The following is a 24912-nucleotide window of genomic DNA, read 5'->3' as shown; positions in this document are numbered from 1 at the left end:
AATGAGCGTGAGTGTAAACTTTTACACTGGTCTAACGTTTCTTGACAATGGTGTTTGGTGGTGTTACCTAACGCTAAGGCCTTTACAGGACGCCTTATCAGAGTTTGAAGTGGTCAATATGGACAGGAGGACGTCAGATGCCTTGACTGTATGTACGACCTTATTTTGACACTGACATTTATAACCTTTGGTTCCGTTTTAGAAGTGCAATGTAAACTCGTCACAGTTTTTATCTCGCTGATAAATGAGTCATTTACTGGTGTGTCTGTGTACCGACACTCTTTACTAAATAAGTATTTTCCCAACAATAGAAACCCATCCCATTGAAGTAACAATACTGGCAGTTCTAGCCTGAATCAACCAGGGGAAAGTCCAGCATTTTCACTGACTGGAATCACACATGATTCAGTCACATGCTGCATCTTAAGGAATGTGGTCATTAGATACTCCGCCAGAATACTACTAACATGTATGGTGTAAAATTTCAATGTGCTAATATTCTAAAATAACATGTGACCTGTGTATTTGTGGTTAGATTGTTAGTCACTCTCTGTGGTCGACTGTCATCATTTGATATTGTTTTTTTCCAAACGAGCTGTTTGACAAAAGTAGTAGCACTATGAGTCCTACATCCTGATTCCTTTTGAAATGCATTTAACATTCAACTTCAAAGGAACATCTGATTGACATGTGGGTGTGTTGTAATTTCAGGCCCGGTCTGCTGTAGGCGTCATCCCCCTCCTGCCTCAGGAGAACGTTGAGCTGGCGAGCCAGCTGAAGAAATTGGAGAGCTCCTTCAGCATATTTGCAGAGGAGTCCAATCCAAACCAGCTCTTAGCTCACCTGGGTCGAATGGCTGTGGAGTTTCACCATCTTTCCTCAAAGGTTCAAAAGAATGAACTAAGGACGTCTCTCCTACAGGTATGTGACAGGCTTGGATTGGGAGAAATAAAGAAATGCCAGCATTGCCGATCTTAGAAATAAATACTGACAATACGTGTTTTGTGTGTGAGATGAGAATTAGCACTTTCACTGAACAACACATTTAAGCTTAACGCAATATGCGGCTCCCGTTTTTTTACGATTCTCAGTGCGAATGCATTTGTTTCGGAAATATTGTTCTGATTTGAATCGCACCAACAAGGGGTGACAAAGTTGATCGGACGGTTTTCTGCATTCCGAAGTAGTATCGGCGCACGAACAAAAGAGAGGATGTTTGTAAAGGCTCTATTGTAGAGTTAAGCACCCGACATTCAAACAAATCGTCCCCTTCATGCAAAGTCCAAGAGGGCATTTTTGCATTTATTGGAGTGGTGCTATGATATTCTGTGATGTTTTAACCAGCCTTGCAGTCCTTCCTTGTTTTTTTTTGTTTTTGTTTTTTTTGGGCATTAATTGTTCAGCCCTATGCGGTCTGTCATTTTTTGTGGAGCACAGACAGATATTCTAACTTTTTGGTTGGCTGATTTCATATTTGTACCCATTGTGTCATATTCATACTGTCATTTTTTTCTCCCCTTGTAGTTCACATTTCATTTTTAAACCGAGTAGCCAAGTGGTTAATAATAGTGACGTGAGAAATAATAAGTAGTGTATGTACAATTTGGAGGCTCAGACCACATGGAGTTGTTTTTGTTTATATCGCACAATGCATATTGCCATTTGTGAATGCAAATTAGAAAAAAAACAGTTTGTGTGTCATACAGGAAGCCATGTGTCTTGTTTGTGTGTGCGCCTACTTACCTGATAAGGCTGCGTGGCATTTTTTAACTCTGGTCATAATGAACAATCTCTCAGTCTGTGCAGCTAGATGTAAAACATATTTACAATGAATTGTGCATATTGTTTTGTGCAGACTCTGTGTGAACAGCTCAGAGAGGAGAACAATGAGCTGCGGAAGAAAATGGAAGAGGATCATCATATCAGGAATCGGGACTTGGAACAGCTGAGGTAATGTTTTGTTTGATCAATTGCTTACTTAGAGTTGCGTGCCTATTGTGCATGCTTTCACTTTTGTAGAGGATTGTTGCAGCACCGTATGCAAATGTTGTTACCCTTTGAGGCATTGTTGGGTGTTACCAAAATGCTTCCTGATTCTGGACCAGATCCAGTTCACTAAAATGTACTGTTGTTTTCAGGCAGGAGAATCAGAAACTGAAGGAGCTTGTGACAGGAGGAGCAGCAGTGGCATCAGCAGCAGTAGCAGCTGCAGCAGCATCATCATCGTCATCATCATCTGCGGCAGCGTCTGACACGGAAGGTCCCGACACCAAAGATGAGACAGTTAAAGATGAATGTGCCACGGTGAAACCGAAGATAGAAGCCTCCACCCCTCAGAAGGTAGTTAAAATGAAATAGTCGAGCTGTAGTTCTTGCTATTAAAACTCACACATATTGAGACAAAATTTTCCCAAATGTCGTAAGTCATCAATACACTTTGAATGTGAGGCAATGATAATATATGCCTAAAGAGAAACCTTAAAACAGTTCCTGAATGCATATTAAAAAATATAAATTAAACCAAAAAGCTAAAAGCAACGCAGCGTTGTGGTAACCAACCATCTTTGACTATTTTACGAAGTCCAAATGACAAAAGTTAAAACCAGGAAGCTTGTGGTGGCAAGTCAGCGCAGAGACCTTTCCATGCTATCACAATTCTCAGTGATTCAGTTGTTCCCCTTGTATGAAGCATCCCACCGTGGGGTTTATGTCATGTAGGAATGTTCTGTATGCCCCCAGAGTGGAAAAGCTGCTGAGAAAAGCCCAAACAAACCTTGTGACGTGGAGGCTTATGAAAAGAAAATCAAGCTCCTAGAGAAGCAACGAAAAGATGTGAGTCTCTACCTCTTTTGCCATACAATAGTTCCTTCCTATTTCTTAGCATTTTGGATAGAATTTATTAAATTTTTGTTTGCTTTGCAACATGTGCTGCCTGCCACAGGTACTGGAGGTGAATAAGCAGTGGGACATTCAGTGGAATTCAATGAAGTCACAGTTTGAACAGAAGGTACAGTAATGACGAAGGCTGTCATGAGGGTGAAAGGAAACATTGCTGTGTCTGTTGCATCATATTTTAGTTTTAAAGCAAAATTCACATTTACGATATATTTATGATATATTATCTATATTTTTTCCCCTTTATTTCCTCCCATTTTTCCTTCCTAGCTTTTAAGTGATGCATTGCAGCCGAGCAGCTGTTTGCTTGTAGAGTGGAAAAAATGCACTCTTGCAATGGCTGAGCTATCTGACCATACTTGCCACACGCGCTGTCAGTGAGAATTCCCCTTAACCGCCGTTGTATCTGCTGACCCGCTTCTGTGGTGCAATCAGCAGACAGGGGGCACAGACACACACACACACACACGCAGAGACCGCTAGACGCACACACTGTACTGTACTGTAATCAGGTCCTCCATCACAAAAAACTTGGCACTTCCTGATGATGAATGCACCACGTTGCCTCAGTTAAACCACAAAAGCCCCTCTATGTCCATTTGTGTCATTAGGCTTGCTCTTATTTCACACAAATAGAAGTGACATTACAGATGTTTGTTACTGTTGTTTCATTTGAATAATAACAAATTTGCAGGACTACCAAGTCGAGTGAATAATTTTAGAATTGATGATTCCATTGATTAACTGGATAACTTTTTATTTTGCTATTGTATTACAAAACCATTTCCCCATTTACTTTTGAGAATAGTGTCTAATGGATATTTTCTTAATACTTGATCCCCTCACAGTAAATACTTTTCCCCACACAATGCAGATCACTGACCTCAGACAGAGGCTTGCTGATTCTCAGAAGACTGTGCTCGAACTGGAGGCGGAGCGAGAGCAGAGGCAGCGCGACTACGACAAGAAGCTGCTGTTGGCAAAGAATAAGATTGAAAATGTGCAGGTGAACAAAATTAATTGAAACGGAAAAACAAGTCCAAACACACCCATTTTGAATACGCTGGGGCCCATGTTTCAGGGTGAGAAGGAGTGTCTGAGCACTGAGACAACTGAGTTGAAGCAGAAAGTTCGCTACCTGCAGGACCAGCTGTTGCCTCTCAGCAAACAGCGAGAGTACCAGGAGAAGGAAATCCAGCGCCTCAACAGGGTCAGTGAAACGGACATCCAAGAGGTGCCCCAGGGTCTTTGTCGGTTTGTCAATTTCGGGCTGAATGATTTTGAAAAATCTATTAAATCCTTCAATATTACGATTGTAATTTACTATGCATTTTTTTTCTCAAGGTCCTTTTCCCATCTAGGTATTTTTTAACAAACACAAGCTGTACATTCATTTTTCATCATGATGAGCAATATCACATTTATTATACATATACATTTTGGTCTCAGTTAGAATAAAATCAAATATATCATGAATTAATATGAAATACTTTTTGTCTACTTAAGTTAGATGCTAACTTATTAAACACTGAAAGAGTTGCACTCATCTTTTCAGTGTGCACTATAAAAACAAACAAAATCAAAGTGTGCCATAAACATAATAAAAAGTACAAAAATAATGCAAACCAATCTGCGGCTTTGCTTCAACTTTTTATGTTTCTCGAAACAATCATAGACACTACAATATTAACTACAAAGAGTATTGTCACCTTCCCAAAAGAAAAAAAAATGTTTTCTCTTTTTCCAGGCTTTAGAAGACGCCTTAAATTTGCATGCCCCTTCATCGTCCCAACAACAACCTGGCCAGGACGCTGCCAATAACTTGAAGAGGCAGGAACTACTCACCCAAATAGCAGTTCTAAAAGAACAGGTCAGACAAAATGAAAAAGATCAAAAAAATTTAATTTTGCTCCATTCATATGTTCATCTCTTCATCTGCTATCCATAATCCAGGTGAAAATCTTTGAAGAAGACTTCAGAAAAGAACGCAGTGACAGGGAACGAATGAATGAGGAAAAAGAAGACCTGAGGCGGCAGGTGGAGCGGCTGCAGATTCAGATTACGAATTTGACCAATCAGGTGAGCAACCACCTAATGAGGAAATTGAGGATTATGATCACACGTAACCCACTGCGCCGAACGCCTGAATTTGTGCTCCCCGTGTTGTCCTACAGCTTCATCAGGCACAAAACGAGTGTCAGAGAGAACACACAGAGCGATGCAAGCTAGAAAGACTGCAGATGCAGCATCACAAGCAGGTAGTGTGTAAAAGTGTGTGTGTACGAGAAATACAGAGTGAGAAGGTGTCAGTGTGTGAAAAAGTTAGCATTTTATAGCTGACACTGTATGTTAGGACAATTCCAAAGCCCCAAGCGGTCACTGCATGATTTTCTGCTTACAAACTAGCGCCCCCTTGTGCCTAGCAGAAGTCACTGATCTAAAGGATAGCAGGTTGAGACAAGAACCTGACTCCACTTGTCATGTTTGTCAGTGCATCCGGGGCTCAGTGGCGGGCCACACCATAACTGGGCCATGTCTTTGCTCGCTCAGTTTAGTATTCACGCACTGATTGGGGATCACATATGTACTTGTGATCCCTCGTAGGGGCAGCGGCAGGAAAGACGTACCTCAGACCCCACGTCAGGCTCAGTGAACGGCCTGCTGAGCCCCCCCTACTGTGGTCCCTTTGTGCAGGTGGGACCGCAGGGCCTAGAGGGCTGGCCCGTACACTTCCATCCCCGGATGCCCAATGCAGCAGGCGCCGCAGCTCCGCCCCCCGTACGAGACTTCCAGCCTGTTACCCCGGTAAGGGTCCTCAAAGGTCCCTATGTCTGTCCCACTGACAGACCCAGGCTCTCTTTAGCCTCCGTGCCCTTTTTTATGTTGGGAGGCACCCCTGAATGATGGAATTTAGGTCTTCCGCCTAATTAATACTGAGTGACAAGGCTCCAGAGACATCTTATACTTAGATTATGACAAGAGACTGTGAGCTTTCTGGTCGTGGAAAACAGTGTTTGAAACATCTAGTAGTTTGAATGACGACACTGTTGTCTCTTTTTAGGGTTTTCCGTGGCAGTCGTCATCATTTCTACAGCCCAGAGGAGGGAGAGCGGTGGGGGAAAGTTCAAGACCAGCACCAGATAATGCAGGTAGACACAAAAATGTTTTTGTCCTTTGCCCATGAAGAAGCATCAGTATCTGAAATCATTGCAAGTTTGACATCGCTTTAAGGTGAATGGTTAATGAAAGCATCAAATCCGGAGTGCGGGAAGATTTTTTATTTTTATTTTTTTTTTGACGTCAGTAGCTGGAAAAAAACCAATGAACAAAAATGAAAATGCATTCGCTTCTGTAGTCATATCAAAGTCTGATGAAGGTGAGTGATCACACTGGCACTCCTTTGTTGCTGCCATCTGTCTAGAAGTGTGTCTGCTCCTTGTGCATTATAGGCCTTCCTTCACCACTGTGAGGCCCGTTAAAACACTTTCTATTACTTTGACTCTGTAATTAGCTGTCGTTTAGCATTAGTCATTGGCCCATTAGCAGTCGCCCATTGTTGTTTTCTTCCTATGTTACCACCCAATGGTAAAGTCACACTATACAAAGGTAGCAAAGTGGAAAAATGCACAGATTGTCTGAGTGTTCCCATGTCTGCCTGCAGACCAGTCCACAGCAGCAGCAGCAGCAGCAGCGGCGGCAGGAGGAGGAGCGGGAGGAGGAGGCGGTTTTGGAAAAAGGGAGCGACAGAATATAGATCCCGGAAAGCACTAAAGTGTCACCACCTAATGGAAATTGGGTTGTAGCATGAAATCAGTTTGTTTTGATTTGAAAAGGTGTGATTTGATCTATAATTTTCCTACTGAACTGTAGATATTCTATTGTAATGTTGTTTATACTTGCGTTTTATAAGGCTATTTGTGGAATACTTCGCTATTCTGAATATAAACATGAACTATTTCGTTGTTTTTTTTAAAATCATGAACGGAAAAGTCTTTTGTTAAATATGTTGGATACTTAACACTCTCTACTGTTTTTCCAGAAAATATAACTTTTTATGCCATAATCTGCAACAACTTGATTTTGCAACTTGTAGGGATAGAGCAAGCCGTTCCCCGTAAGAGCAAAACTATTCTCATTCCAACAATGGGTGACAACATAAGTGAATTCAACCACTGCAAAGCAAATCTCAATTGACTTGAAGACTTTTGGAGTACATTGATGTGATAGGAACGTCCCATGTGTAACTGGTGAAAATGTGGTTATTGCATACAAAATGTTTTTTTTGGGGGGGGGGGGGGATTTTGACGTATCATACCAAAACATATTTGTGATTGATAATTTATTTATAACCTGCTGTTTTGATAGTTACATTGACTAAGTGTGAACCATTGTCTTTTAGTAATGCTGCTCAATGTTGTTAGTGTATTCCCGATATATTGTAGCTATTGACATTTGTGTCATACAACATATACACAAGCCTTTCTTTTCACCATGAAAATGGACCTAATCTCATTAAACAACACTTGTATTCTTTTATTTGGCCACCTATGTCACTATCATATCTTGTGCACATTTTTTAGCCCTGTGCAGTACTTAATAGTTATGCGGTCTTCTAATAGCTAATAAGTGAATGCAGCCGTAACAGCAGAAGAATTCTGGTTTAATCTTTAGCTCCTGCCTGGCTGTAACACAGTCGAAAAGGTTTTTTTTTTTTTTTTTTTTTTTTTTTTTTAAATAACTAATTCAGTCTTAAATTCACCAACGTCCGAACCGAACATTCAATAGGATTGCGCATTGGGTGTTATGAGGTAGTGAGATGAAGGGCTTCAAAAATCGTGCAGAATCTGTAATATAGCTTCATTTTTAACCAAGTTATTAGGTTGCCAAGAACCAAATCAGACTGGTGAGAAGTGAAGGGAGATGTGCACTTTTGAAATGGTATTCTTTGATTACTGGCGGTCGTATGTCTTGGTTTGTAGCCCTTTTTCTGTTTTGCTGTAGGCAAAAGCACATGTGAGATCTTTTGTATTTAACTGGCTTAATAAATATATTCTAAATGTTTATAATGTATGATGCCGACTGTAATTTATTTTCTTTCTTTGGCTGCAACAAAGTCTTTGAATCAATGCATATTGGCAGCGGCATTTGACAGGTTTATGCAATTGATATACAAATGAATACATGGGTGGTTATGGGTGTGGCACGATCCTGAAAATAATTTAGTACAAATTTACATGGGTGGCTTGAGGTTATGCATGATCCTAAAATAATTTAGTCCAAATCAAGGATTAAGGTTTACTTTTGTGAGCAAGGTAAGTGTCAATTTGTTTTTGTTTTTTTATTAAAGTTTTCTTTTTTTTTTAGTTTCTTGAATTCCTCCAGAAATTTGCAACATGCATCCCATGGGACATGAAAAACTGCTATAAAGAGCCTCAGAAGAGCCCACAAATGCTTATAATAAGGATTTGTTCAGTCGTTTGGTATGTACCAAGGTTAAATAAAAAAACTAAAAATAAATTAAAAAAACATTTGCATTAACAAATTAACGCTACCCCTTAAAAAAGTACAGAAACTGAAAGTACATCTTTTAGAACTAAAATTACTGCAAAAAATATTTTGTTTTTGTCAGTATAATGTGAGCTTTCGAGGTTAATAATAAATGTTTTTGTTCTGTACTCCTGTACATCATAGATAAGGAATGTGAAAGTCATATTAGAAATGTAGTTTACAGTATTACACCATTATTATTGACTTGTTTAAAAATCTAGTACTCCAATATTCCATCTTGAAAATCTATACAAAAAAAAGGAAAGCTTTTACTAAAAATAAGACTTGTTCCAAAAAATACAACTGACTTTCTGAGTTCTCGCAGCCTTCTTATTTGTCCACTTTTAATATTAAGATGGAAACAGGACATCGTCCCCACATGATCTGCATTCCAGTAAAAGATAGCAAACAAGTGTGCAGTTGTCATTGGTTTATTACAAGTTCTTGACATTGAGGCTGTAAATGCCAGCAGGTCCCCGTTTGCAAAAATATCATGATACTGTGGGATAGCAAGACAGCTTGAATGCACCAAAAAGCTAGCCTTGAATCTCAGACTCCAAAGAGGCTCTGCAGACTTTCTGTTTTCAAACCTCTTCTTCATTCAACATGCTACCTTCAGAAATGAGAGGAACTGCTAGATTTACGTCAACTTTACAACTTGTGAAAATGGTTTGGCAGGACAATCTAATTGAAAACCTCTTCTGTGTAACGCTGGAACAGGTATTTGCGTATATCAGCTCGCACCTCGGAAACACTGACGGACGGATACCATCTCATGATGGGTTTTCCGTCCGGGCCCACCAGGATCTTTTCAAAGTTCCACTTGATGTCGCTGACTTTCAACGGATCCCAGAATAGTCTGTTGGTGGGGTTACCGAAGTTGTCTGACACTGGAGGACAGGAACTCTGTTGAGAAGCCAAAGTACACACAAGTAGGTGAGAAAGGAAAGCGATAAGTGAGCAAATAGCACATCATCAAAAAGGTTGAGACATACAGAGCAGGAGTACATTTGGAGCAAGCCGCAAAAACCTACCTTAAGGAAGGTATAAACCCCTTGCTCGTCTTTCCCATTCACATCACCTTTCTCAAACAACAGGAAGTTTGGAACAAAGTTGTTGCCAGGTCTGACATGCCTGGAATTCAGACAGAGAAGTTTATCAGTGGTTAGTCTTTCAACGCTTGGAAGCTGGCCCGAATTCCCTCCTATTTACAGTCCAGTGTGCTAATTATGAGATGACTGATGGAATGTGAAACAGGAATCCTCTACTGAAAGACTCACTGATTGTAAGAAAGCAGATTAAATGAAGCCTTGATGACTGACAGGATTGCTAGCGTGGGTTACATCTGAAATTCTAACAGCGGACTTAGAGCTTACCTTATCCAACTGTTTAAATTTGAAATTTCTTACTTTAAGGTTGCCAGGATTTCACTGTTATTCCCCGGTTCCTGCTTCCCAAACTGATTGCATGGGAAGCCGAGAATAGTAAGTCCGTGAACATTCATCTCCTCTTGAAGTGCATTCAGCTCTACATAAGGCAAGAGGTACATTTGGCACACTTAAAATATCTTCTATTTCATTTGTGTGTGTGGTCACCTACCCCAATACTGAGGGGTATAACCTCAGTATGTGGCCACGTTGACGAAGAGGACAGTCCTTCCCGCAAAGTGACTGAAGTTAACAGCACGACTGCCATTCAAGGGCTTGGCCTGGTATTTGTAGATTGTACCATCTGCAAGTGGGCTGCACCACTGGAGGGAGTAGGGGGCAAACATTCATTCTTTATCTAGAAAGTACTAGTGGTATTCGGGAGTTGGTATCGGTATCAGAAACTACATTGATACTCCTACTGGTATCGGACTGAAAAAAAGCTATTGAATAAAGACTACAAGTCAAAGTCTTTAGTAATTTATCAACTCCAACTGATGTACATAAATTCATATGAATCCATGTTTCCTTTGCCTTTATTTTAACAAATTTTAACAAGCCTAGGCTCTCATTACACATTTGTGACTTCAATTACATGTTCGTTGACTCATCTTGGACATTTATGACTTTGCCTATGGAAATGGATTCTTTTTACATATTTGTGGATTGAATTATGCTAAAAAAAGCTTTTGCTAAATCTCATACGCTGTACTTTTAAGCCTTTTGACCTTATTTTATTGTTGATATTTGTGATAGTCTTACTAATACTAATCTCTAGCTGGTACAGTGCTACAGAAAACTCAGGTACTTGGGGTTAAAAGTTCACAATCCTATTACAGTAATACTTTATTATTATTTTTCTATATTACCAGTAGAATTGTATAGTTTTCTTGCCACTGCTGATTATCACAACGCACGTCCTTTAATTAGTATAGAATATTCAACACACACATTACAAGTTCATGTTTTTACATTTCGGCAGCGGCTACCTGAGTTAGCGGGGTTCCTTCAGCGTTGCAAGGCCGCAGCAGGCCAAGCAGCAGGAAAAGCAATGACGGAGACAACAAATTCCACATGACGTCCACCTGCACTCTGAGCTCGGGGAAATGTCTGCTTTCCCTCTGCAGTGCCAGTTATAAAGAGGAGAGAGAGAGGAGGAGAGGCGTACGAGCTCGTTGGCATGGGGACACCCAGTCATGACGTCATCGACTACAAGGACACTGACTCTATCAGTTATTTGAATAGACACACACAAGGATATCACGTTATTATTCATTTTTTCTTTTTAAGATTAGATTTAAATCTCCTTCCCAATGGTGCTCCAAAAAACAAAGTACTGTAAAAGTATATAATAATGTTAGCTATTAAGCTGTTAGGATGAGCCTGAAACGTAACGTAGGTGTTTTCAGAACTTTTGAATGCACCTGTCAAACTTTGCAGTGTTTGAGTACTTTTAGAACAACTTGCTGTCCTCTAATAAGAGGCTGAAACATCACAAGAGGAGATTATCATTATCATTATAATCACTGTTATTAATAGTATATTATTTTGTGAATGTCACTGTTCCGCTGCTTGTTAGAGAAGATCAAGTTGTGTAAAAAGCAAAATTTTCGCAACTATTTGTAAATATGTGTGCTGCTGTGATAGTGTCATTTCCCTCACTGGATTAACAAACTGTGTCTTTCTCTTGTTTTTCTGTCAGTCATGTGAACAAGACGTTACAGTGTTTGTACTAGGACAGGCTTAACCACCCTGAAGACAGTCAAGGAAATAGACTTGAGATCTAATATCAGCTATTGTTGAAAAAAAATAAAGAGGTTCTGTATCAACTCTTAAAACCAGTAAGGAGAACAGACTCTGAAATGCAAACAAATAACTTTTTAAACAGTGAATTATAAATACCCCTTTGAATAACTTGGATGCTGCATTTTGGTATATACTAAGTAAAGTTTATGCTTGTAGAAAAGTGGGAAGAATAAGATTTTTCAGAGTGCTACTATATACATCACAAGAAATATCCATCCATCCATCCATCCATCTTCTTCCGCTTATCCGGGGTCGGATCGCGGGGGCAGCAGCTTCAGGAGGGACTCCCAGACTTCCCTCTCCCCAGCCACTTCATCCAGCTCATCCCGGGGGATCCCAAGGCGTTCCCAGGTCAGCTGAGAGACATAGTCTCTCCAGCTCGTCCTGGGTCGTCCCCGGGGTCTCCTACAGGTGGGACATGCCCGGAACACCTCCCCAGGGAGGCGTCCAGGAGGCATCCTGATGAGATGCCCGAGCCACCTCATCTGGCTCCTCTCAATGTGGAGGAGTAGCGACTCTACTCCGAGCCTCTCCCGGATGACCGAGCTTCTCACCCTATCTCTAAGGGAGAGCCTGGACATCCTGCGGAGAAAACTCATTTCGGCCGCTTGTATCAGGGATCTCGTTCTTTCGGTCACGACCCATAGATCGTGACCATAGGTGAGGGTAGGAGCATAAATCGACCGGTAAATTGAGAGCTTTGCCTTTTGGCTCAGCTCTCTCTTTACCACGACGGACCGGTACAAAATCCGCATTACTGCCAACGCTGCACCGATCCGCCTGTCGATCTCGCGCTCCATCCTCCCCTCACTCGTGAACAAGACTCCAAGATACTTAAACTCCTCCACTTGGGGCAGGATCTCATCCCCGATCCGGAGAGGGCATTCCACCCTTTTCCGATTGAGGACCATGGAGTCGGATTTGGAGGTGCTGACCCTCATCCCGACCGCTTCACACTCGGCTGCGAACCGCTCCAGTGAGAGCTGGAGCTCACGGCCTGAAGAAGCCAACAGCACCACGTCGTCTGCAAAAAGCAGAGACGCAATGCTGAGGTCTCCAAACCGGACCCCCTCAACGCCTCGGCTGCGCCTAGAAATTCTGTCCATAAAAATGATGGACAGAATCGGTGACAAAGGGCAGCCTTGGCGGAGTCCAGCCCTCACTGGGAACAAATCCGACTTACTGCCGGAGATGCAGACCAAACTCTGGCATCGGTGATGCAGGGACCGAACCGCCCTTATCAGCTGGCTCGGCACCCCGTACTCCCGAAGCACCCTGCACAGAACCTCCCGAGGGACACGGTTGAACGCCTTCTCCAAGTCCACAAAACACATGTGGACTGGTTGAGCGAGCTCCCATGCACCCTCGAGGATCCTGCTGAGGGTGTAGAGCTGGTCCACTGTTCCACGGCCAGGACGAAAGCCACACTGCTCCTCCTGAATCCGAGGTTCGACCTCCCGACGGACCCTCCTCTCCAGCACCCCTGAATAGACCTTACCAGGGAGGCTGAGGAGTGTGATTCCCCTGTAATTGGAACACACCCTCTGGTCCCCCTTCTTAAAGAGGGGAACCACCACCCCAGTCTGCCAATCCAGAGGCACTGTCGCCGATGTCCACGCAATGTTGTAGAGGCGTGTCAGCCATGATAGCCCCACAAGAACTCCGGGCGGATCTCATCCACCCCCGGGGCCTTGCCACCGAGGAGTTTTTTTTCAGTGACTTCGACCCCAGAGATTGGAGAGTTCGCCTCGGAGTCCCCAGGCCCTGCTTCCACAACGGAAGGCGTGTAGGTGGAATTGAGGAGGTCTTCAAAGTATTCTCCCCACCGACTCACGACGTCCCGAGTCGAGGTCAGCAGCACGCCATTCCCACTGTAAAAACTGTTGACTGCTTCCCCCTCCTGAGACGCCGGATGGTGGACCAGAATTTCCTCGAAGCCGTCTGGAAGTCATTCTCCATGGCCTCGCCAAACTCCTCCCATGCCCGGGTTTTTGCCTCAGCAACCGCCGAAGCCGCGTTCCGCTTGGGCATTCGGTACCTGTCCCGGTAGGCCAAAACGGCCCGATAGGACTCCTTCAGCTTGATGGCATACCTTACCGCCGGTGTCCACCAGCGGGTTCGGGGATTGCCGCCACGACAGGCACCAATGACCTTACGGCCACAGCTCCGGTCGGCCGCCTCAACAATGGAGGCGCGGAACATGGTCCACTCGGACTCAATGTCCCCCGCCTCCCCCGGGACGTGGGAAAAGCTCTGCTGGAGGTGGGAGTTGAAGCTCTTCCTGACAGGGGATTCTGCCAGACGTTCCCAACAGACCCTCACAGAGCGTTTGGGTCTGCCAGGTCGGACCGACATCTTCCCCCACCATTGGAGCCAACCCACCACCAGGTGGTGATCAGTTGACAGCTCCGCCCCTCTCTTCGCCCGAGTGTCCAAAACATGCGACCGCAAATCCGATGACACGACTACAAAGTCGATCATCGAACTGCGGCCTAGGGTGTCCTGGTGCCAAGTGCACACATGGACACCCTTATGTTTGAACATGGTGTTCATTATAGAAAATCCGTGTCGAGCATAGAAGTCCAATAATAGAACACCGCTCGGGTTCAGATCGGGGGGGCCGTTCCTCCCAATCACGCCCTTCCAGGTCTCACTGTCATTGCCCATGTGAGCATTGAAGTCACCCAGTAGAACGATGGCGTCCCCAGAAGGAGCGCTCTCCAGCACTTCCTCCAGGGACTCTAAAAAGGGTGGGTACTCTGAGCTGCCGTTTGGTGCATTGACACAAACAACAGTCAGGACCCGTCCCCCCACCCAAAGGCGGAGGGAGGCTACCCTCTCGTTCACCGGGGTGAACCCCAATGTACAGGTGCCCAGCCGAGGGGCAATAAGTATACCCACACCTGCTCGACGCCTCTCACCGTGGGCAACTCCAGAGTGGAAGAGAGTCCAGCCCCTCTCGAGAGGGCTTGTACCGGAACCCAAACTGTGCGACTATGTCTAGTCGGAACTTTTCTGACTCGCACACCAGCTCGGGCTCCTTTCCAGCCAGAGAGGTGACATTCCATGTCCCAAGAGCCAGCTTCTGCAGCCGGGGATCAGACCGCCAAGATCCCTGCCTTTGGCCGCCGCCCAGCTTACACTGCACCCGACCCCTTTGGCCCCTCCCACAGGTGGTGAGCCCATGGGAAGGGGGACCCACGTTTCCTTTTCGGGCTGTGCCCGGCCGGGCCCCATGAACGAAGGCCCGGCCACCAGACGCTCGCCTTCGAGCCCCGCCTCCAGGCCTGGCTCCAGAGGGGGGCCCCGGTGACCCGCGTCCGCGCGAGGGAAAACTAGATCCAATTTTCTTAATCGTCATAAGGGGTTTTGTGAGCCGTGCTTTGTCTGGCCCCTCACCTAAGACCCGTTTGCCATGGGTGACCCTACCAGGGGCATGAAGCCCCCGACAACATGGCTCCTAGGATCATAGGGGCACGGAAACCACTCCACCACGATAAGGTGACGACTCACGGAGGGGTCAAGAAATATACAGTGAAATATAATATACCAAATTCTATCTACAAACCTGTTGATTTATTGTACATAATTTGTATCTATAATGTTGCACATTGAAAGTCATATACAATGAGTACAAATAATTTGTAACAAATATGTAAGTGTGGGAATATGCATCGTAGTGTTCGTACATACAACATGTAAAATTTGAGTTTGAGTTTACATACACTGTTGATGTTTTTTTTTTCCACACATGCAGTGGAGAGTTGTTATAGAAGTAAATAGAGAGATGGTCCTCAGGGCTAGTCCACCTAAAGTCTACAACTACGTAACCCTCGCCTCTGGTTGTGGTTTCAGGTGTGCGAGAACCACTATCTCCATATTGCAATAATGACACGTGACATCAGCGTTTAGTAATAACCTTATGCAAAATCTCTACTTTAGTACGCATCCACCTGTGTGGAGCTTGCATGTTCTCTCCGTGCCGGCGCGGGTTTTCTCCGGGTACTCCAGTTTCCTCCCACATCCCCAAAACATGCATGATCGGCTGATTGAGGACTCTAAATTGTCCGTAAGTGTGAGTGCGTGTGCGGTATGTTGTTCGCCTCTGTGTGCCCTGCAATTGGCTGGCAACCGGTTCAGGGTGTCCCCCTTCTACTGCCCATGTCTGCTGGGATAGGCTCCAGCACGCCCGCGACCTCTGTGGGGAAAAGCGGTATGAAAGATGGATGTGTGGATAATAATTTTTTCAGGCCATCCTTTCTGTCTTGCAGCTATTTGTGAACGTGGATTCAGTTCCAACGATCGCCACAAGAGGTCAACATTAAGCTCGAGATTCGCTTCCACAACAGCCGACCAGCCGTGACCAGACAAGCACAGTCGCCGTGGAAGTCGGACAGAGATGGCATCTCTTCTCCAGCCGGATAGCGTCGTCTATCTGGTTCGCGGAGAGAAAAAGATCCGGGCTCCTCTGTCCCAGCTGTATTACTGTCGTTATTGCAGTGAGCTACGATCCCTAGAATGTGTGTCTCACGAGGTACGTTATGTGATTTTATCCTTTAATTTTGACACGCTAGCGTTTTAGCTTCTTTTCTTTAAAATCAGTGGTTCTGTGATATTAGCTGGTTTGCTACCCGTCGATATGACAGATAGGCAGGGTTAAATGTATAGATTGGCTGTGCGACCTGCCAGTCACTGATTGTAAAACAATCCTGTCATTTGATTGGCTTTGTGTGTGTTTAACTTCCGTATATAGTCCTAGCGCTAGCGTCGATGGGCGTAAAAGCTACCTAGCCTAGCATTCGCTAACTGTTAATCGTTGACAAGTTCATGAATGTTACCGAAAACTTGCTGCAATCATTTATAGTATTTCATGCCACAGCCAGCTGCTATATGATTTGTCAATGCACTTTAATTTAGACACCAATACAAACACCACGCCCAGAAAGGCCAAATTCTGCTTCCGAAACCAAACATTATTTTAAATTTCATCATCGACGTTTCCTTTCACCGGTTTCAGATCGAATTTATGATCAAATTCAAACTATATATTAGTATATGTTCCATTCCACAATGTGCACTGATGTTGCTGCTTTTAGCAAACTTGTGTAACAACATTTTGGAATGTCCGTGATTCCAGAGTAAATAACCGAGTGTTTTTTTACTCTTAACTTTTCGACATACCGCACAAATAACTAGATTTTCATGTCTACTACACAACCGCTCACTGATCAGGTGGACTCCCATTATTGTCCAAGCTGCTTGGAAAACATGCCATCTGCAGAAGCCAAGCTGAAAAAGAACAGGTGAGGTTAACTTGAACTTGACTTCTACATATCTCCAAAGTTGATATTACAGGTGGTGTTTTTACAATACTTCATTGATTTACATCCCTCTACTATTGTAGGTGTGCCAACTGCTTCGACTGCCCATGTTGCATGCACACCCTGTCAACTCGAGCCACCAACATCCCGGCTCCTCTGCCTGATGACCCCACCAAGACGTCAATGAAAAAGGCGTACTACCTGGCCTGTGGCTTCTGCCGCTGGACCTCCAGGGATGTAGGGATGGCTGACAAGTCAGTGGGTGGGTGCTGATATAGGATGTATGATATGTGAGACTGTGGCCATGTTTAATGACTATGTCCTGTAATTCTGTGTTTGCTATTTGCAGCCAGCGGTGGGTGGCAAGAGCCTGAGAACTGCCATAATCAGCGAGTATGCTGTCCCATTCCTTCTTTGCAGTCATTTACATTGCCTTGGGATGATCACATGTTTTGATGTGCTGAATAGCTGTCTCTGACAGAATTCTCGGAATAGCTCATAGTGTAACTTTGTACAGTGCAACCTCTGTGGTTGAGCACAATCTGCTGCGGGTGCTGATCGATGGATTGCTTCAGATATAGATGCCGTTTTGTCCATGGGACGTAATGGAAATTGAATTAATCGAATCTAGAATGTAATTGTTGCATCGTAAAGCTGTTATTTACTGCAAAGGCAATGATTGATTTCAACATCGCCATTCTTACCTGCCATACACATTGAAGAACTATAAAAAAACCACTATCCATGTTGATGAAGTGTGACCACCATCTAGTGTTGGTGGGGGTAACACATACTTGAATAAAGTGTGAAAAATGACTGAAAACAAGAAAAAGGCCCTGATGTGAATTTCTCTTTATTGCAGATCAACAAGCTGATTGAGTATTACCAGCAATTGGCTCACAGAGAGAAGCAGGAGCGCGACAGGAAGAAGCTGGCCAGGAGAAGACAGTGCATGCCTCTCGCTTTCTCGGTACGCTCTGTCCTCTGTGACAAACGGAGACTCACTTGAATATTCAAGTTTTGGAAATTTGTTAGGCACACCGTATATCAATCAGTATGTCACAGGACCAAGTTGACTGAGAAAATGCGCCGTGTATTGCTGTCGCACGCCAATTGTTGTTTGCTCATGCATCTTTGTTCTCTCCCCTTTCCTTTGCTAACGCACCCCGGTATTTTATTTTTGATCCCCCCTACCAGCAACACACTATTCATGTGGTGGTGAGTTCTATTTGGATATTTGTAGTTTAGTATGTACTGTAGTCTTGATCTCTTAATTGTTAGTGTCTGACCTCACAGATCACATGAATGCCCCTGCGGTGAAATGCACAACGGAGCCTTTTTTGTGTGAGGTTAGCAGGGGAGAAGAAACGCATTAGTATATTAATCTTGCACATTTATATTAAAAAGAAGAGTATAGGTTGCTTCCCAAAACAATTGACATCATATGATGAAATATTGAATAACTGTGCAATTATAGCTCATAGGCAAATAAAGTTACATGTAATGGTGAAAAACTAAATATTTATAAAAGAAATTCCAAAAACATTCAGACAAGAGATTTTCCAATCTCTTTCTTAAAACATCAGTCATTGGTCAGGTACATTGTATATTATCTTCCCTCTTTGTCTTTGATTTTTTTGCGCCGAGTTCAAATCTGTCATATTGATGTATTTTGGTTGATTGATTGATAGAACTTTATTTATCCCACAGTGGGGAAATTTTCTTGTCTCATCAGCGTACAAGAGTGCAAGAATACAAGAAACAAGTGCAAAATGAAGGAAAATTTAAAACAGTAAACTTCAGCTTTTTTAAATACAGCTATTTAAAATTGTAGATGGTTTGAGTGAGCTGAAATGATTTCTATGTTACAACCCTGTACAACTTAATATGAAAACATACAATACGCACATAATACAACAATTTCAGCTTGAATTCTCTCCTGCTATCCACAGTAGAAAGGTGTTTGTCTCTCACGATATAAATGAATTGCCTCTGACATTTTTGTTTGTCTGGCTTGACAGCTGTTCTCCATGTTGTCCATCTTTTTGGTTACTGTACACATCACCTTCTGTTAAAAACAATCCGTAGAAGGGGGGAAGAAAACATCACTGTAGATTAAGCACTACTCGTGTTGAATAGACAGGCTGTATGACCCCGTTCTTTCACGGTCATGTAGGAAAAGTATGGCCTTGGAACACGACTGCAGCGGCAGAGGTCTGGAGCGCCCATTTCCACTCTGGCGGGTCTTTCGTGAGTTACATTTTTCACAGTCAACTTGATTAAATGTTGTGACTTGAAAGGGCCACTTTCTGATTTGCATATTGACAGCGGTTTGGCACCCTCCGTTTCATTATATCACACTTACAGAGTGACACTTCTTTCCCATCTTTTGTATGATAATGAATAATTGCTTTAGTGGTAAAAGGGAAAGTCATTAGCACAGGAATGGATGGAGGTTGGCAATATTGATGGCTGGCCATGTTTCTTTGCAGCCTTAAAGAGGGGGAGGACCAGCGAGAGATCACCATCGAGCCTGCCCAGGCTGTTGATGAGGTGGAGCCTCTGCCTGAAGATTGCTACACAAGACCCATCTGCTTGCCAGAAGGTAAACCATCTACTCGATAATCTTTGGACACTTTTCTGATTGCTTTAATCAAAGGTATTGTCAATTAATGTTAGTTGGATCTACTGCAAGAAGCTTTAAGTTTGCTATAATGAAAGTTTGGAGGCAGTCAGCCTTGTTCAATAGTCAGCTGCAAAATAGTAAAAAATGGTCAGTGATCTGCAAAATGGTAAAAAATTGTCAGTGATATTCCTGTCCAACAATTTTGACGGTTTAATCTGTCATTTAGTTTTATTAATCATATACTGTGCAAATCATATTTCCACGATTCTCATGATACAAATTTGCTACAACAAATCTTTTCTAACCCTTAATCCAGGCACCCATTTACCATCTAAAAATCTGGAACACCATAAAACAAATATGTTAAAGTGACATCATTATTGAATAAATAATGGTGGTTGGGAATCACGGTATTGTACTGTATGGGGATGTTCAAAATCGCTAATTATTTTCAGACCAATACCAATAATAATCACTCTTGAGTACTCACCGATACTGATACCAAGTATCACTAGCACTGGTACTGTGGATACATAAAAATTTGAAGTAACACATTGACAGGTAATTGCGAGCAAAGACCTTTCTGTCTCTCCGATGCACATTATTCATCGATGTGTTAAATGGATATTGACATTCTTCATGAGTTAAAGTTCCTTGAATTAAGACACAATCTGGTACATATACTCACCCACTACTAGTACGCTACACAAAAATGTATTCATCATTCAAGTGATTTCTTCTTTGCAGTGACCCGGTTGCGCCAGCGCCTCCTCCAGCCGGACTTCCAGCCTGCAGGAGCCTCGCAGCTGCACCCGCGGCACAAACATCTGCTAATGAAGCGCTCGCTGCGCTGCAGGGTCAGTCCAGCGACACACTCATTCAATAATTTATATCCCATATTTAGATGGATTTGACTTGTTCATTTTTTTTCCTTTCAGAAATGCGAGCACAACCTGAGCAAACCCGAATTCAATCCAACTTCAATCAAGTTTAAGATTCAACTGGTTGCTGTGTGAGTGTCGATCATCGCACATTCACCTTCAACATTCGAAGGCTGCAGCATTTTCTTGTTGTTAGTGTGCAGGTGTGCCTAATGTGCCTGGTACATGTTGGCAGCAGTGCAGCACATCAGTTCTGGAATGATTTGGGAAATGTTACAAATATCGATATATTTTTAGTAATCAGATGTACATATAATCAGAAATTACCGATGTTTTTCTTTGTTGCTTCTTTGTCTTTGTTATGGTGATTTTTATGTATTCAAGAAATGCTCTCATTTGCAGTTTTAACCCTGGGGGATGTAATATTAATTCTTTATTTTGATAGATCGCTTTCAATGAGCGTTTATAGTGTTTCTTGTTTTTCATTTTGCGCTTAAAATGAAACATCTTTGGATGCTTTTTTATTATTGTTTGTAATGAACTGTAAATTTAGTCCTGCCTTTCTCTTTTGTAGGAGCTACATCCCTGAAGTGAGAATTATGTCCATTCCAAATCTGCGCCACTTGAAGGTGAGTCTGTCTAGCTAGATGCTAGAAAAGGGATAATCATCAAATATGTTGCACTTGTATTCATCATTTATTTAGTTCATATTTTCGTCATGGCACTGCAGAAGTGTGATTTGGTTGTATACTTGTAGGTTTACAAAATGTCTCAAACGAGCAGATGTTCATCAGATCTCCAGGAAAAGCATTGCTGGTTCTATTGATGTGAGCTGAAAGTTTTGCTTTCTTATCTCTGTAGGAGAGTCAAGTGCTGCTGACTCTGACCAACCCAGTGGAGAACGTCACCCACGTCACACTGGTTTCTTGTGACGAGGACGATCCCGATGACATCAACAGTACTGCAGAGGTATGACCTCTATCATGTACTTAAATGAAATTAAATGGCTGCAGTGTATTTGAGTTATATGAGCTTTTAAATATACATGATTTAGGGTAAAATCCAAATTAAAACACGAAAAACATACAAATGCAGCAGCCAGCAGTGATAAACTGATGTGTCTTTGCAGGCATGTTTTGGTTAATTGGACCCATTGGCCTCAAGTGAAATAACATTAGCAGTCAGCAGCGGTTTTGGAAAATGCTGCAGTCGAGGGCTACCTGGCCAAGTGAGCAACTGTGGGGAAGAAAAATTGTTGTTTGTCTTTCATTGCCGCTTTGGGATCACATTTGGCGGGCTAATCCCAACATTCGTTGGTCGTTTGTATTCAGGGCTTTCTCATCTCAGCATCTTGTGCGTGTTTCTCCTGCTAACGGAGCAGGGGTGCCATTGAAATTAAGTATAACTGCAGTTCCGGGTCTCTCTGGCACTGATGCACAAAATTTACACATTCTGTAATAGTGGTGCAATGGCTGTTTGTGGAGGCGAGGAAAATGGCAGATATTTGTCCCTTAAGGGAGTAGCGAGGAAATTTAGCATGGTGGAAAGTAGTCATGTTTTAATTGTCTACAAACAAAAACAGACAGTGTGGTTACAAATTGGGGATGAACAATTCATCACATTCCAATTTAAATCGCAGTGTAGCAGAAGGTAATTTTCAAATTGCAATAGCAGCAACTTCAGAGTTTCTGTCGGGCTCTAGGCTTTTTTTTTTAATATGTATGTTTTATTTTTGCTTTTATATCGTGTTTTGATTGCTTCAGCTCCAAAATGCAGCCCCTAGTCTTGCATGCATGGTTTCATGAAAAATGAAAATTTGAAGTGATAAAGCCACAGATTTGTTTGCATTATTGTTGTATTCTGATTTGATTTGCTAATTTATGTTTATACAAACGTGTTAAGATTTTGTGAAGTAGTCGCAGTGATCACTTTAAGGGGAAGTCATGTGTATATATATATATATATATATGTAAAAAAAAAAGCGGAAAAATTGCTAAACGTGTATGGTTGGGGGGCATTGAGAAGTTGGTAGTATAGCCACTGCATGTTGAAAACAATAAAACATTGTTTAAAAACTGCTTTGAATTTGAGCCAGTGCTGCCATGTCACGTTGGCTGTCTGGACCTGGCAGTATTTGTCTCACAGGGAAGTCAGATCCAGTTTGAGCTCCATTTGTCAGCTGTCACAGGCACAATGACCAGAGTTGTGATTCCATCCGGCGACGGTCCACTGAGCCGCATGTTGCCAGAGGCCTTACCGAGGCTGGGCCCGGCCCAGCCCACACGACAGCCTGTTTGTCTTGGCCTCTTTTAATGATGAATTCACTGGCGCTGACTAGATAAGTCCGAGCTCGTGGTCAAAACAAGAGCTTGACCCATTTCCAGGCACATTGCGGCCAAAGTGAGCGTGCACTCATCTCTCTGCTTCATTTGGTATTCAAACACCTGGAGGGACTCATGCTCGACTTCCATTGACTGGGCTTTCCAAAAATAAAGGCTAAGAGGTGGAGGGAAGGGAAATTGGCTCACCTCTCGGTGTGACATGTTGACCTGTGCGCTTTACTCGTTTGCTAGTGACTCACTGGGGGAAATGTTCATTTTGCACAATTATGCCACAGCAACTTCAGTCAAAACATTCCCTAATGCCGCACACCGGTAGTTTTCTGTTTGGAAGTCAACTTCACTTCACAGTAACTTCCCAAAGATATTTTTCTTCTTGTTTTCCTTACCTGTGTCCTTTAAAACCAAGTGTAGCAAAAAGTCAAAGGAAAAGGCGAGACGCGTGCAGACTTAATTACATAGTGCTGCTGGCTGGAAATAGGTCGATAGAAGTGCTTTTTTTTTTTTGCTCCTTGGTGGAAGACAACAAAAGATGCGGCAGACATTAGTAGAATCCACACACAGTTCAGCTCTGCCGTGGTGAGCTGATGCTTGCGTGATATGCTGATGTCACATAGGATGACGGTTAGAACTTGAAGAGACAAGGTAAGAGCATTTGGCTGGTGTTTGTCTTTAAGGTCATCGTGCCTCGCAAGGAGCTAGTGTTGGCAGGGAAGGATGCTGCCGCTGAGTATGATGAATTGGCCGAACCGCAGGACTTCCAGGATGACCCGGAGTAAGTATCTCTCACACTTACACACACGCTTTGAGAATTCCAACTGCCGGCCAACTGTGCATCTGCTCTCCTCCTCCAGCATTGTTGCCTTCAGAAAATCCAACAAGATTGGTTTCTTCATCAAAGTGATCCCACGCAAAGAGGATGACGCCGATGTGACCGTTTCATTTAAGATCCGGCACGACTTTCGGGACCTCGCCGCTCCCGTCAGGCCGAGTGAGGAGGGGGGCACTGACGGCGCCGCCAAGGCGATTTGGCTGACGCACCACGTCGAGCTGAGTCTCGGGCCGCTTGTCCCCTGAACGCCCGCAAACTTTCAAACCTAACGTTCCAAACTATTTCTTATTTCAGGCGTCTGTAACCCCTCTGTTCACCCATTTCTTTATTTTGCAGTTTTGACCTTTGACGAATTACAATATGCAGTTCAGCTTATATTACTAGACGAGTACAAACAGATAAGAGCATCATGTCCAATTAGAATTCAGTAGTCCCGTACTATAAAATGTCAGTATCATGGGGGACTCGTAGTTGACTGCACCGTCTTCGCTACTGCAATATTTTCCCCTCATCCCCTCCCTTCAAGCTTATTTTGTATTCTAGTTCAAAGCAACCGTTTGTCCTGAAGCTCTTTGCAGTTATGATGAAATGCATAAAACAGCAGCAGCAAGAAATTTACTTGAAACTTGGCCGGATAAAAGATGAGCAGAAGAAGAGATCCAATCAGAACAATCCATATCACTGCTCTCTCACACACACGCACACACACGCGCGCGCCTGTAGCTTACTTAATAGCGTTGCACTAACCCGCATGGATCATCTATAATAAATATTACAACTGTCATTGCACACATGCTGCTGCACTCCACTTTGTTCTTTGGCGAATCGAGAATTAACTGTTGACACTACAAGAAGCTCTGTACTTGACTGTAACGACTCTTCTTTTTGAACTGTACTGTTTGATTAGCCGTCTTAGTGTTGTAAGCTGCTGTCATTTTCGTTTCCAATTTGTAGCCTTGGTAAAATGAAGAGGAAAAAACAACCAAGTAATCTTATGTATTACCTAATAAAGGTTATCCTGCAACAGACCAGTGTTTTTATGTACTAACATGTACAAATTGAACTTTTTGAGGCTACAAAGCCTGTTACTTGAAAAGAAAAATATCAGAAGTGCTGCCGCACAATACTTTTTTTTAAAAAAATCTATATTTCAAGGTAGTCTTCAGGGTTGACTCAGTATTCTGTATAAATCACATGAATTGTTATCCACAACAACTCAGTGTCAATTAGCCAAACTG

General features: G+C 43.0%; 3 protein-coding genes across 9 annotated transcripts in view; 2 read left to right on the top strand and 1 right to left on the bottom strand.

Annotated features, from left to right (window-relative positions):
* Positions 1-7965, top strand: part of tnip1 (TNFAIP3 interacting protein 1) — a 15028-nt gene extending 7063 nt beyond the window's left edge. For 3 of the 6 annotated variants that reach the window (XM_088387160.1, XM_088387168.1, XM_088387178.1), the window contains exons 4-18: positions 1-7; positions 89-148; positions 712-921; positions 1856-1950; positions 2139-2340; positions 2740-2832; positions 2942-3007; positions 3770-3901; positions 3977-4105; positions 4643-4765; positions 4849-4974; positions 5070-5153; positions 5500-5700; positions 5957-6044; positions 6557-7965. The exon at positions 1-7 is cut by the window's left edge and continues 79 nt beyond it. In XM_088387160.1, the coding sequence (XP_088243286.1) occupies positions 1-7; positions 89-148; positions 712-921; positions 1856-1950; positions 2139-2340; positions 2740-2832; positions 2942-3007; positions 3770-3901; positions 3977-4105; positions 4643-4765; positions 4849-4974; positions 5070-5153; positions 5500-5700; positions 5957-6044; positions 6557-6666 (1726 nt within the window). In that variant the 3' untranslated portion in view covers positions 6667-7965. Of the gene's footprint in view, positions 149-711; positions 922-1855; positions 1951-2138; positions 2341-2739; positions 2833-2941; positions 3008-3769; positions 3902-3976; positions 4106-4642; positions 4766-4848; positions 4975-5069; positions 5154-5499; positions 5701-5956; positions 6045-6556 lie in introns of all 6 variants that reach the window. The other 3 variants (XM_088387186.1, XM_088387153.1, XM_088387195.1) reach the window with 3 other exon arrangements.
* An 892-nt stretch (positions 7966-8857) lies between these two features.
* Positions 8858-11024, bottom strand: gpx3 (glutathione peroxidase 3). Its single transcript, XM_088373677.1, has 5 exons — positions 10859-11024; positions 10042-10192; positions 9852-9969; positions 9477-9576; positions 8858-9348 (listed from the first exon to the last, which is right to left on the bottom strand). The coding sequence occupies exons 1-5, from the start codon at positions 10943-10945 to the stop codon at positions 9127-9129; spliced, it is 678 nt and encodes a 225-aa protein (XP_088229803.1). The 5' UTR covers positions 10946-11024; the 3' UTR covers positions 8858-9126.
* A 4960-nt stretch (positions 11025-15984) lies between these two features.
* On the top strand, positions 15985-24700 carry dctn4 (dynactin 4). Of its 2 annotated transcripts, XM_088387126.1 has the most exons (14): positions 15985-16209; positions 16908-16978; positions 17080-17258; positions 17346-17389; positions 17859-17966; positions 18194-18214; positions 19173-19246; positions 19489-19601; positions 20370-20479; positions 20561-20634; positions 21078-21132; positions 21365-21472; positions 23520-23617; positions 23697-24700. In XM_088387126.1, the coding sequence occupies exons 1-14, from the start codon at positions 16075-16077 to the stop codon at positions 23917-23919; spliced, it is 1413 nt and encodes a 470-aa protein (XP_088243252.1). In that variant the 5' UTR covers positions 15985-16074; the 3' UTR covers positions 23920-24700. The 2 variants fall into 2 exon arrangements, with proteins under 2 accessions (XP_088243252.1, XP_088243261.1); XM_088387135.1 differs by lacking the exon at positions 18194-18214 and having other exon boundaries at positions 15987-16209.
* The last annotated feature ends 212 nt before the right edge of the window (positions 24701-24912 follow it).

Source organism: Syngnathus floridae, chromosome 1 (assembly GCF_059516105.1).
Source record: "Syngnathus floridae isolate MCC-2025c chromosome 1, RoL_Sflo_1.0, whole genome shotgun sequence".
Classification (NCBI taxonomy): Eukaryota; Metazoa; Chordata; class Actinopteri; order Syngnathiformes; family Syngnathidae; genus Syngnathus; species Syngnathus floridae.
Note: the sequence above shows the minus strand (reverse complement) of the source record. Positions and strands in the feature narration are given on the sequence as shown.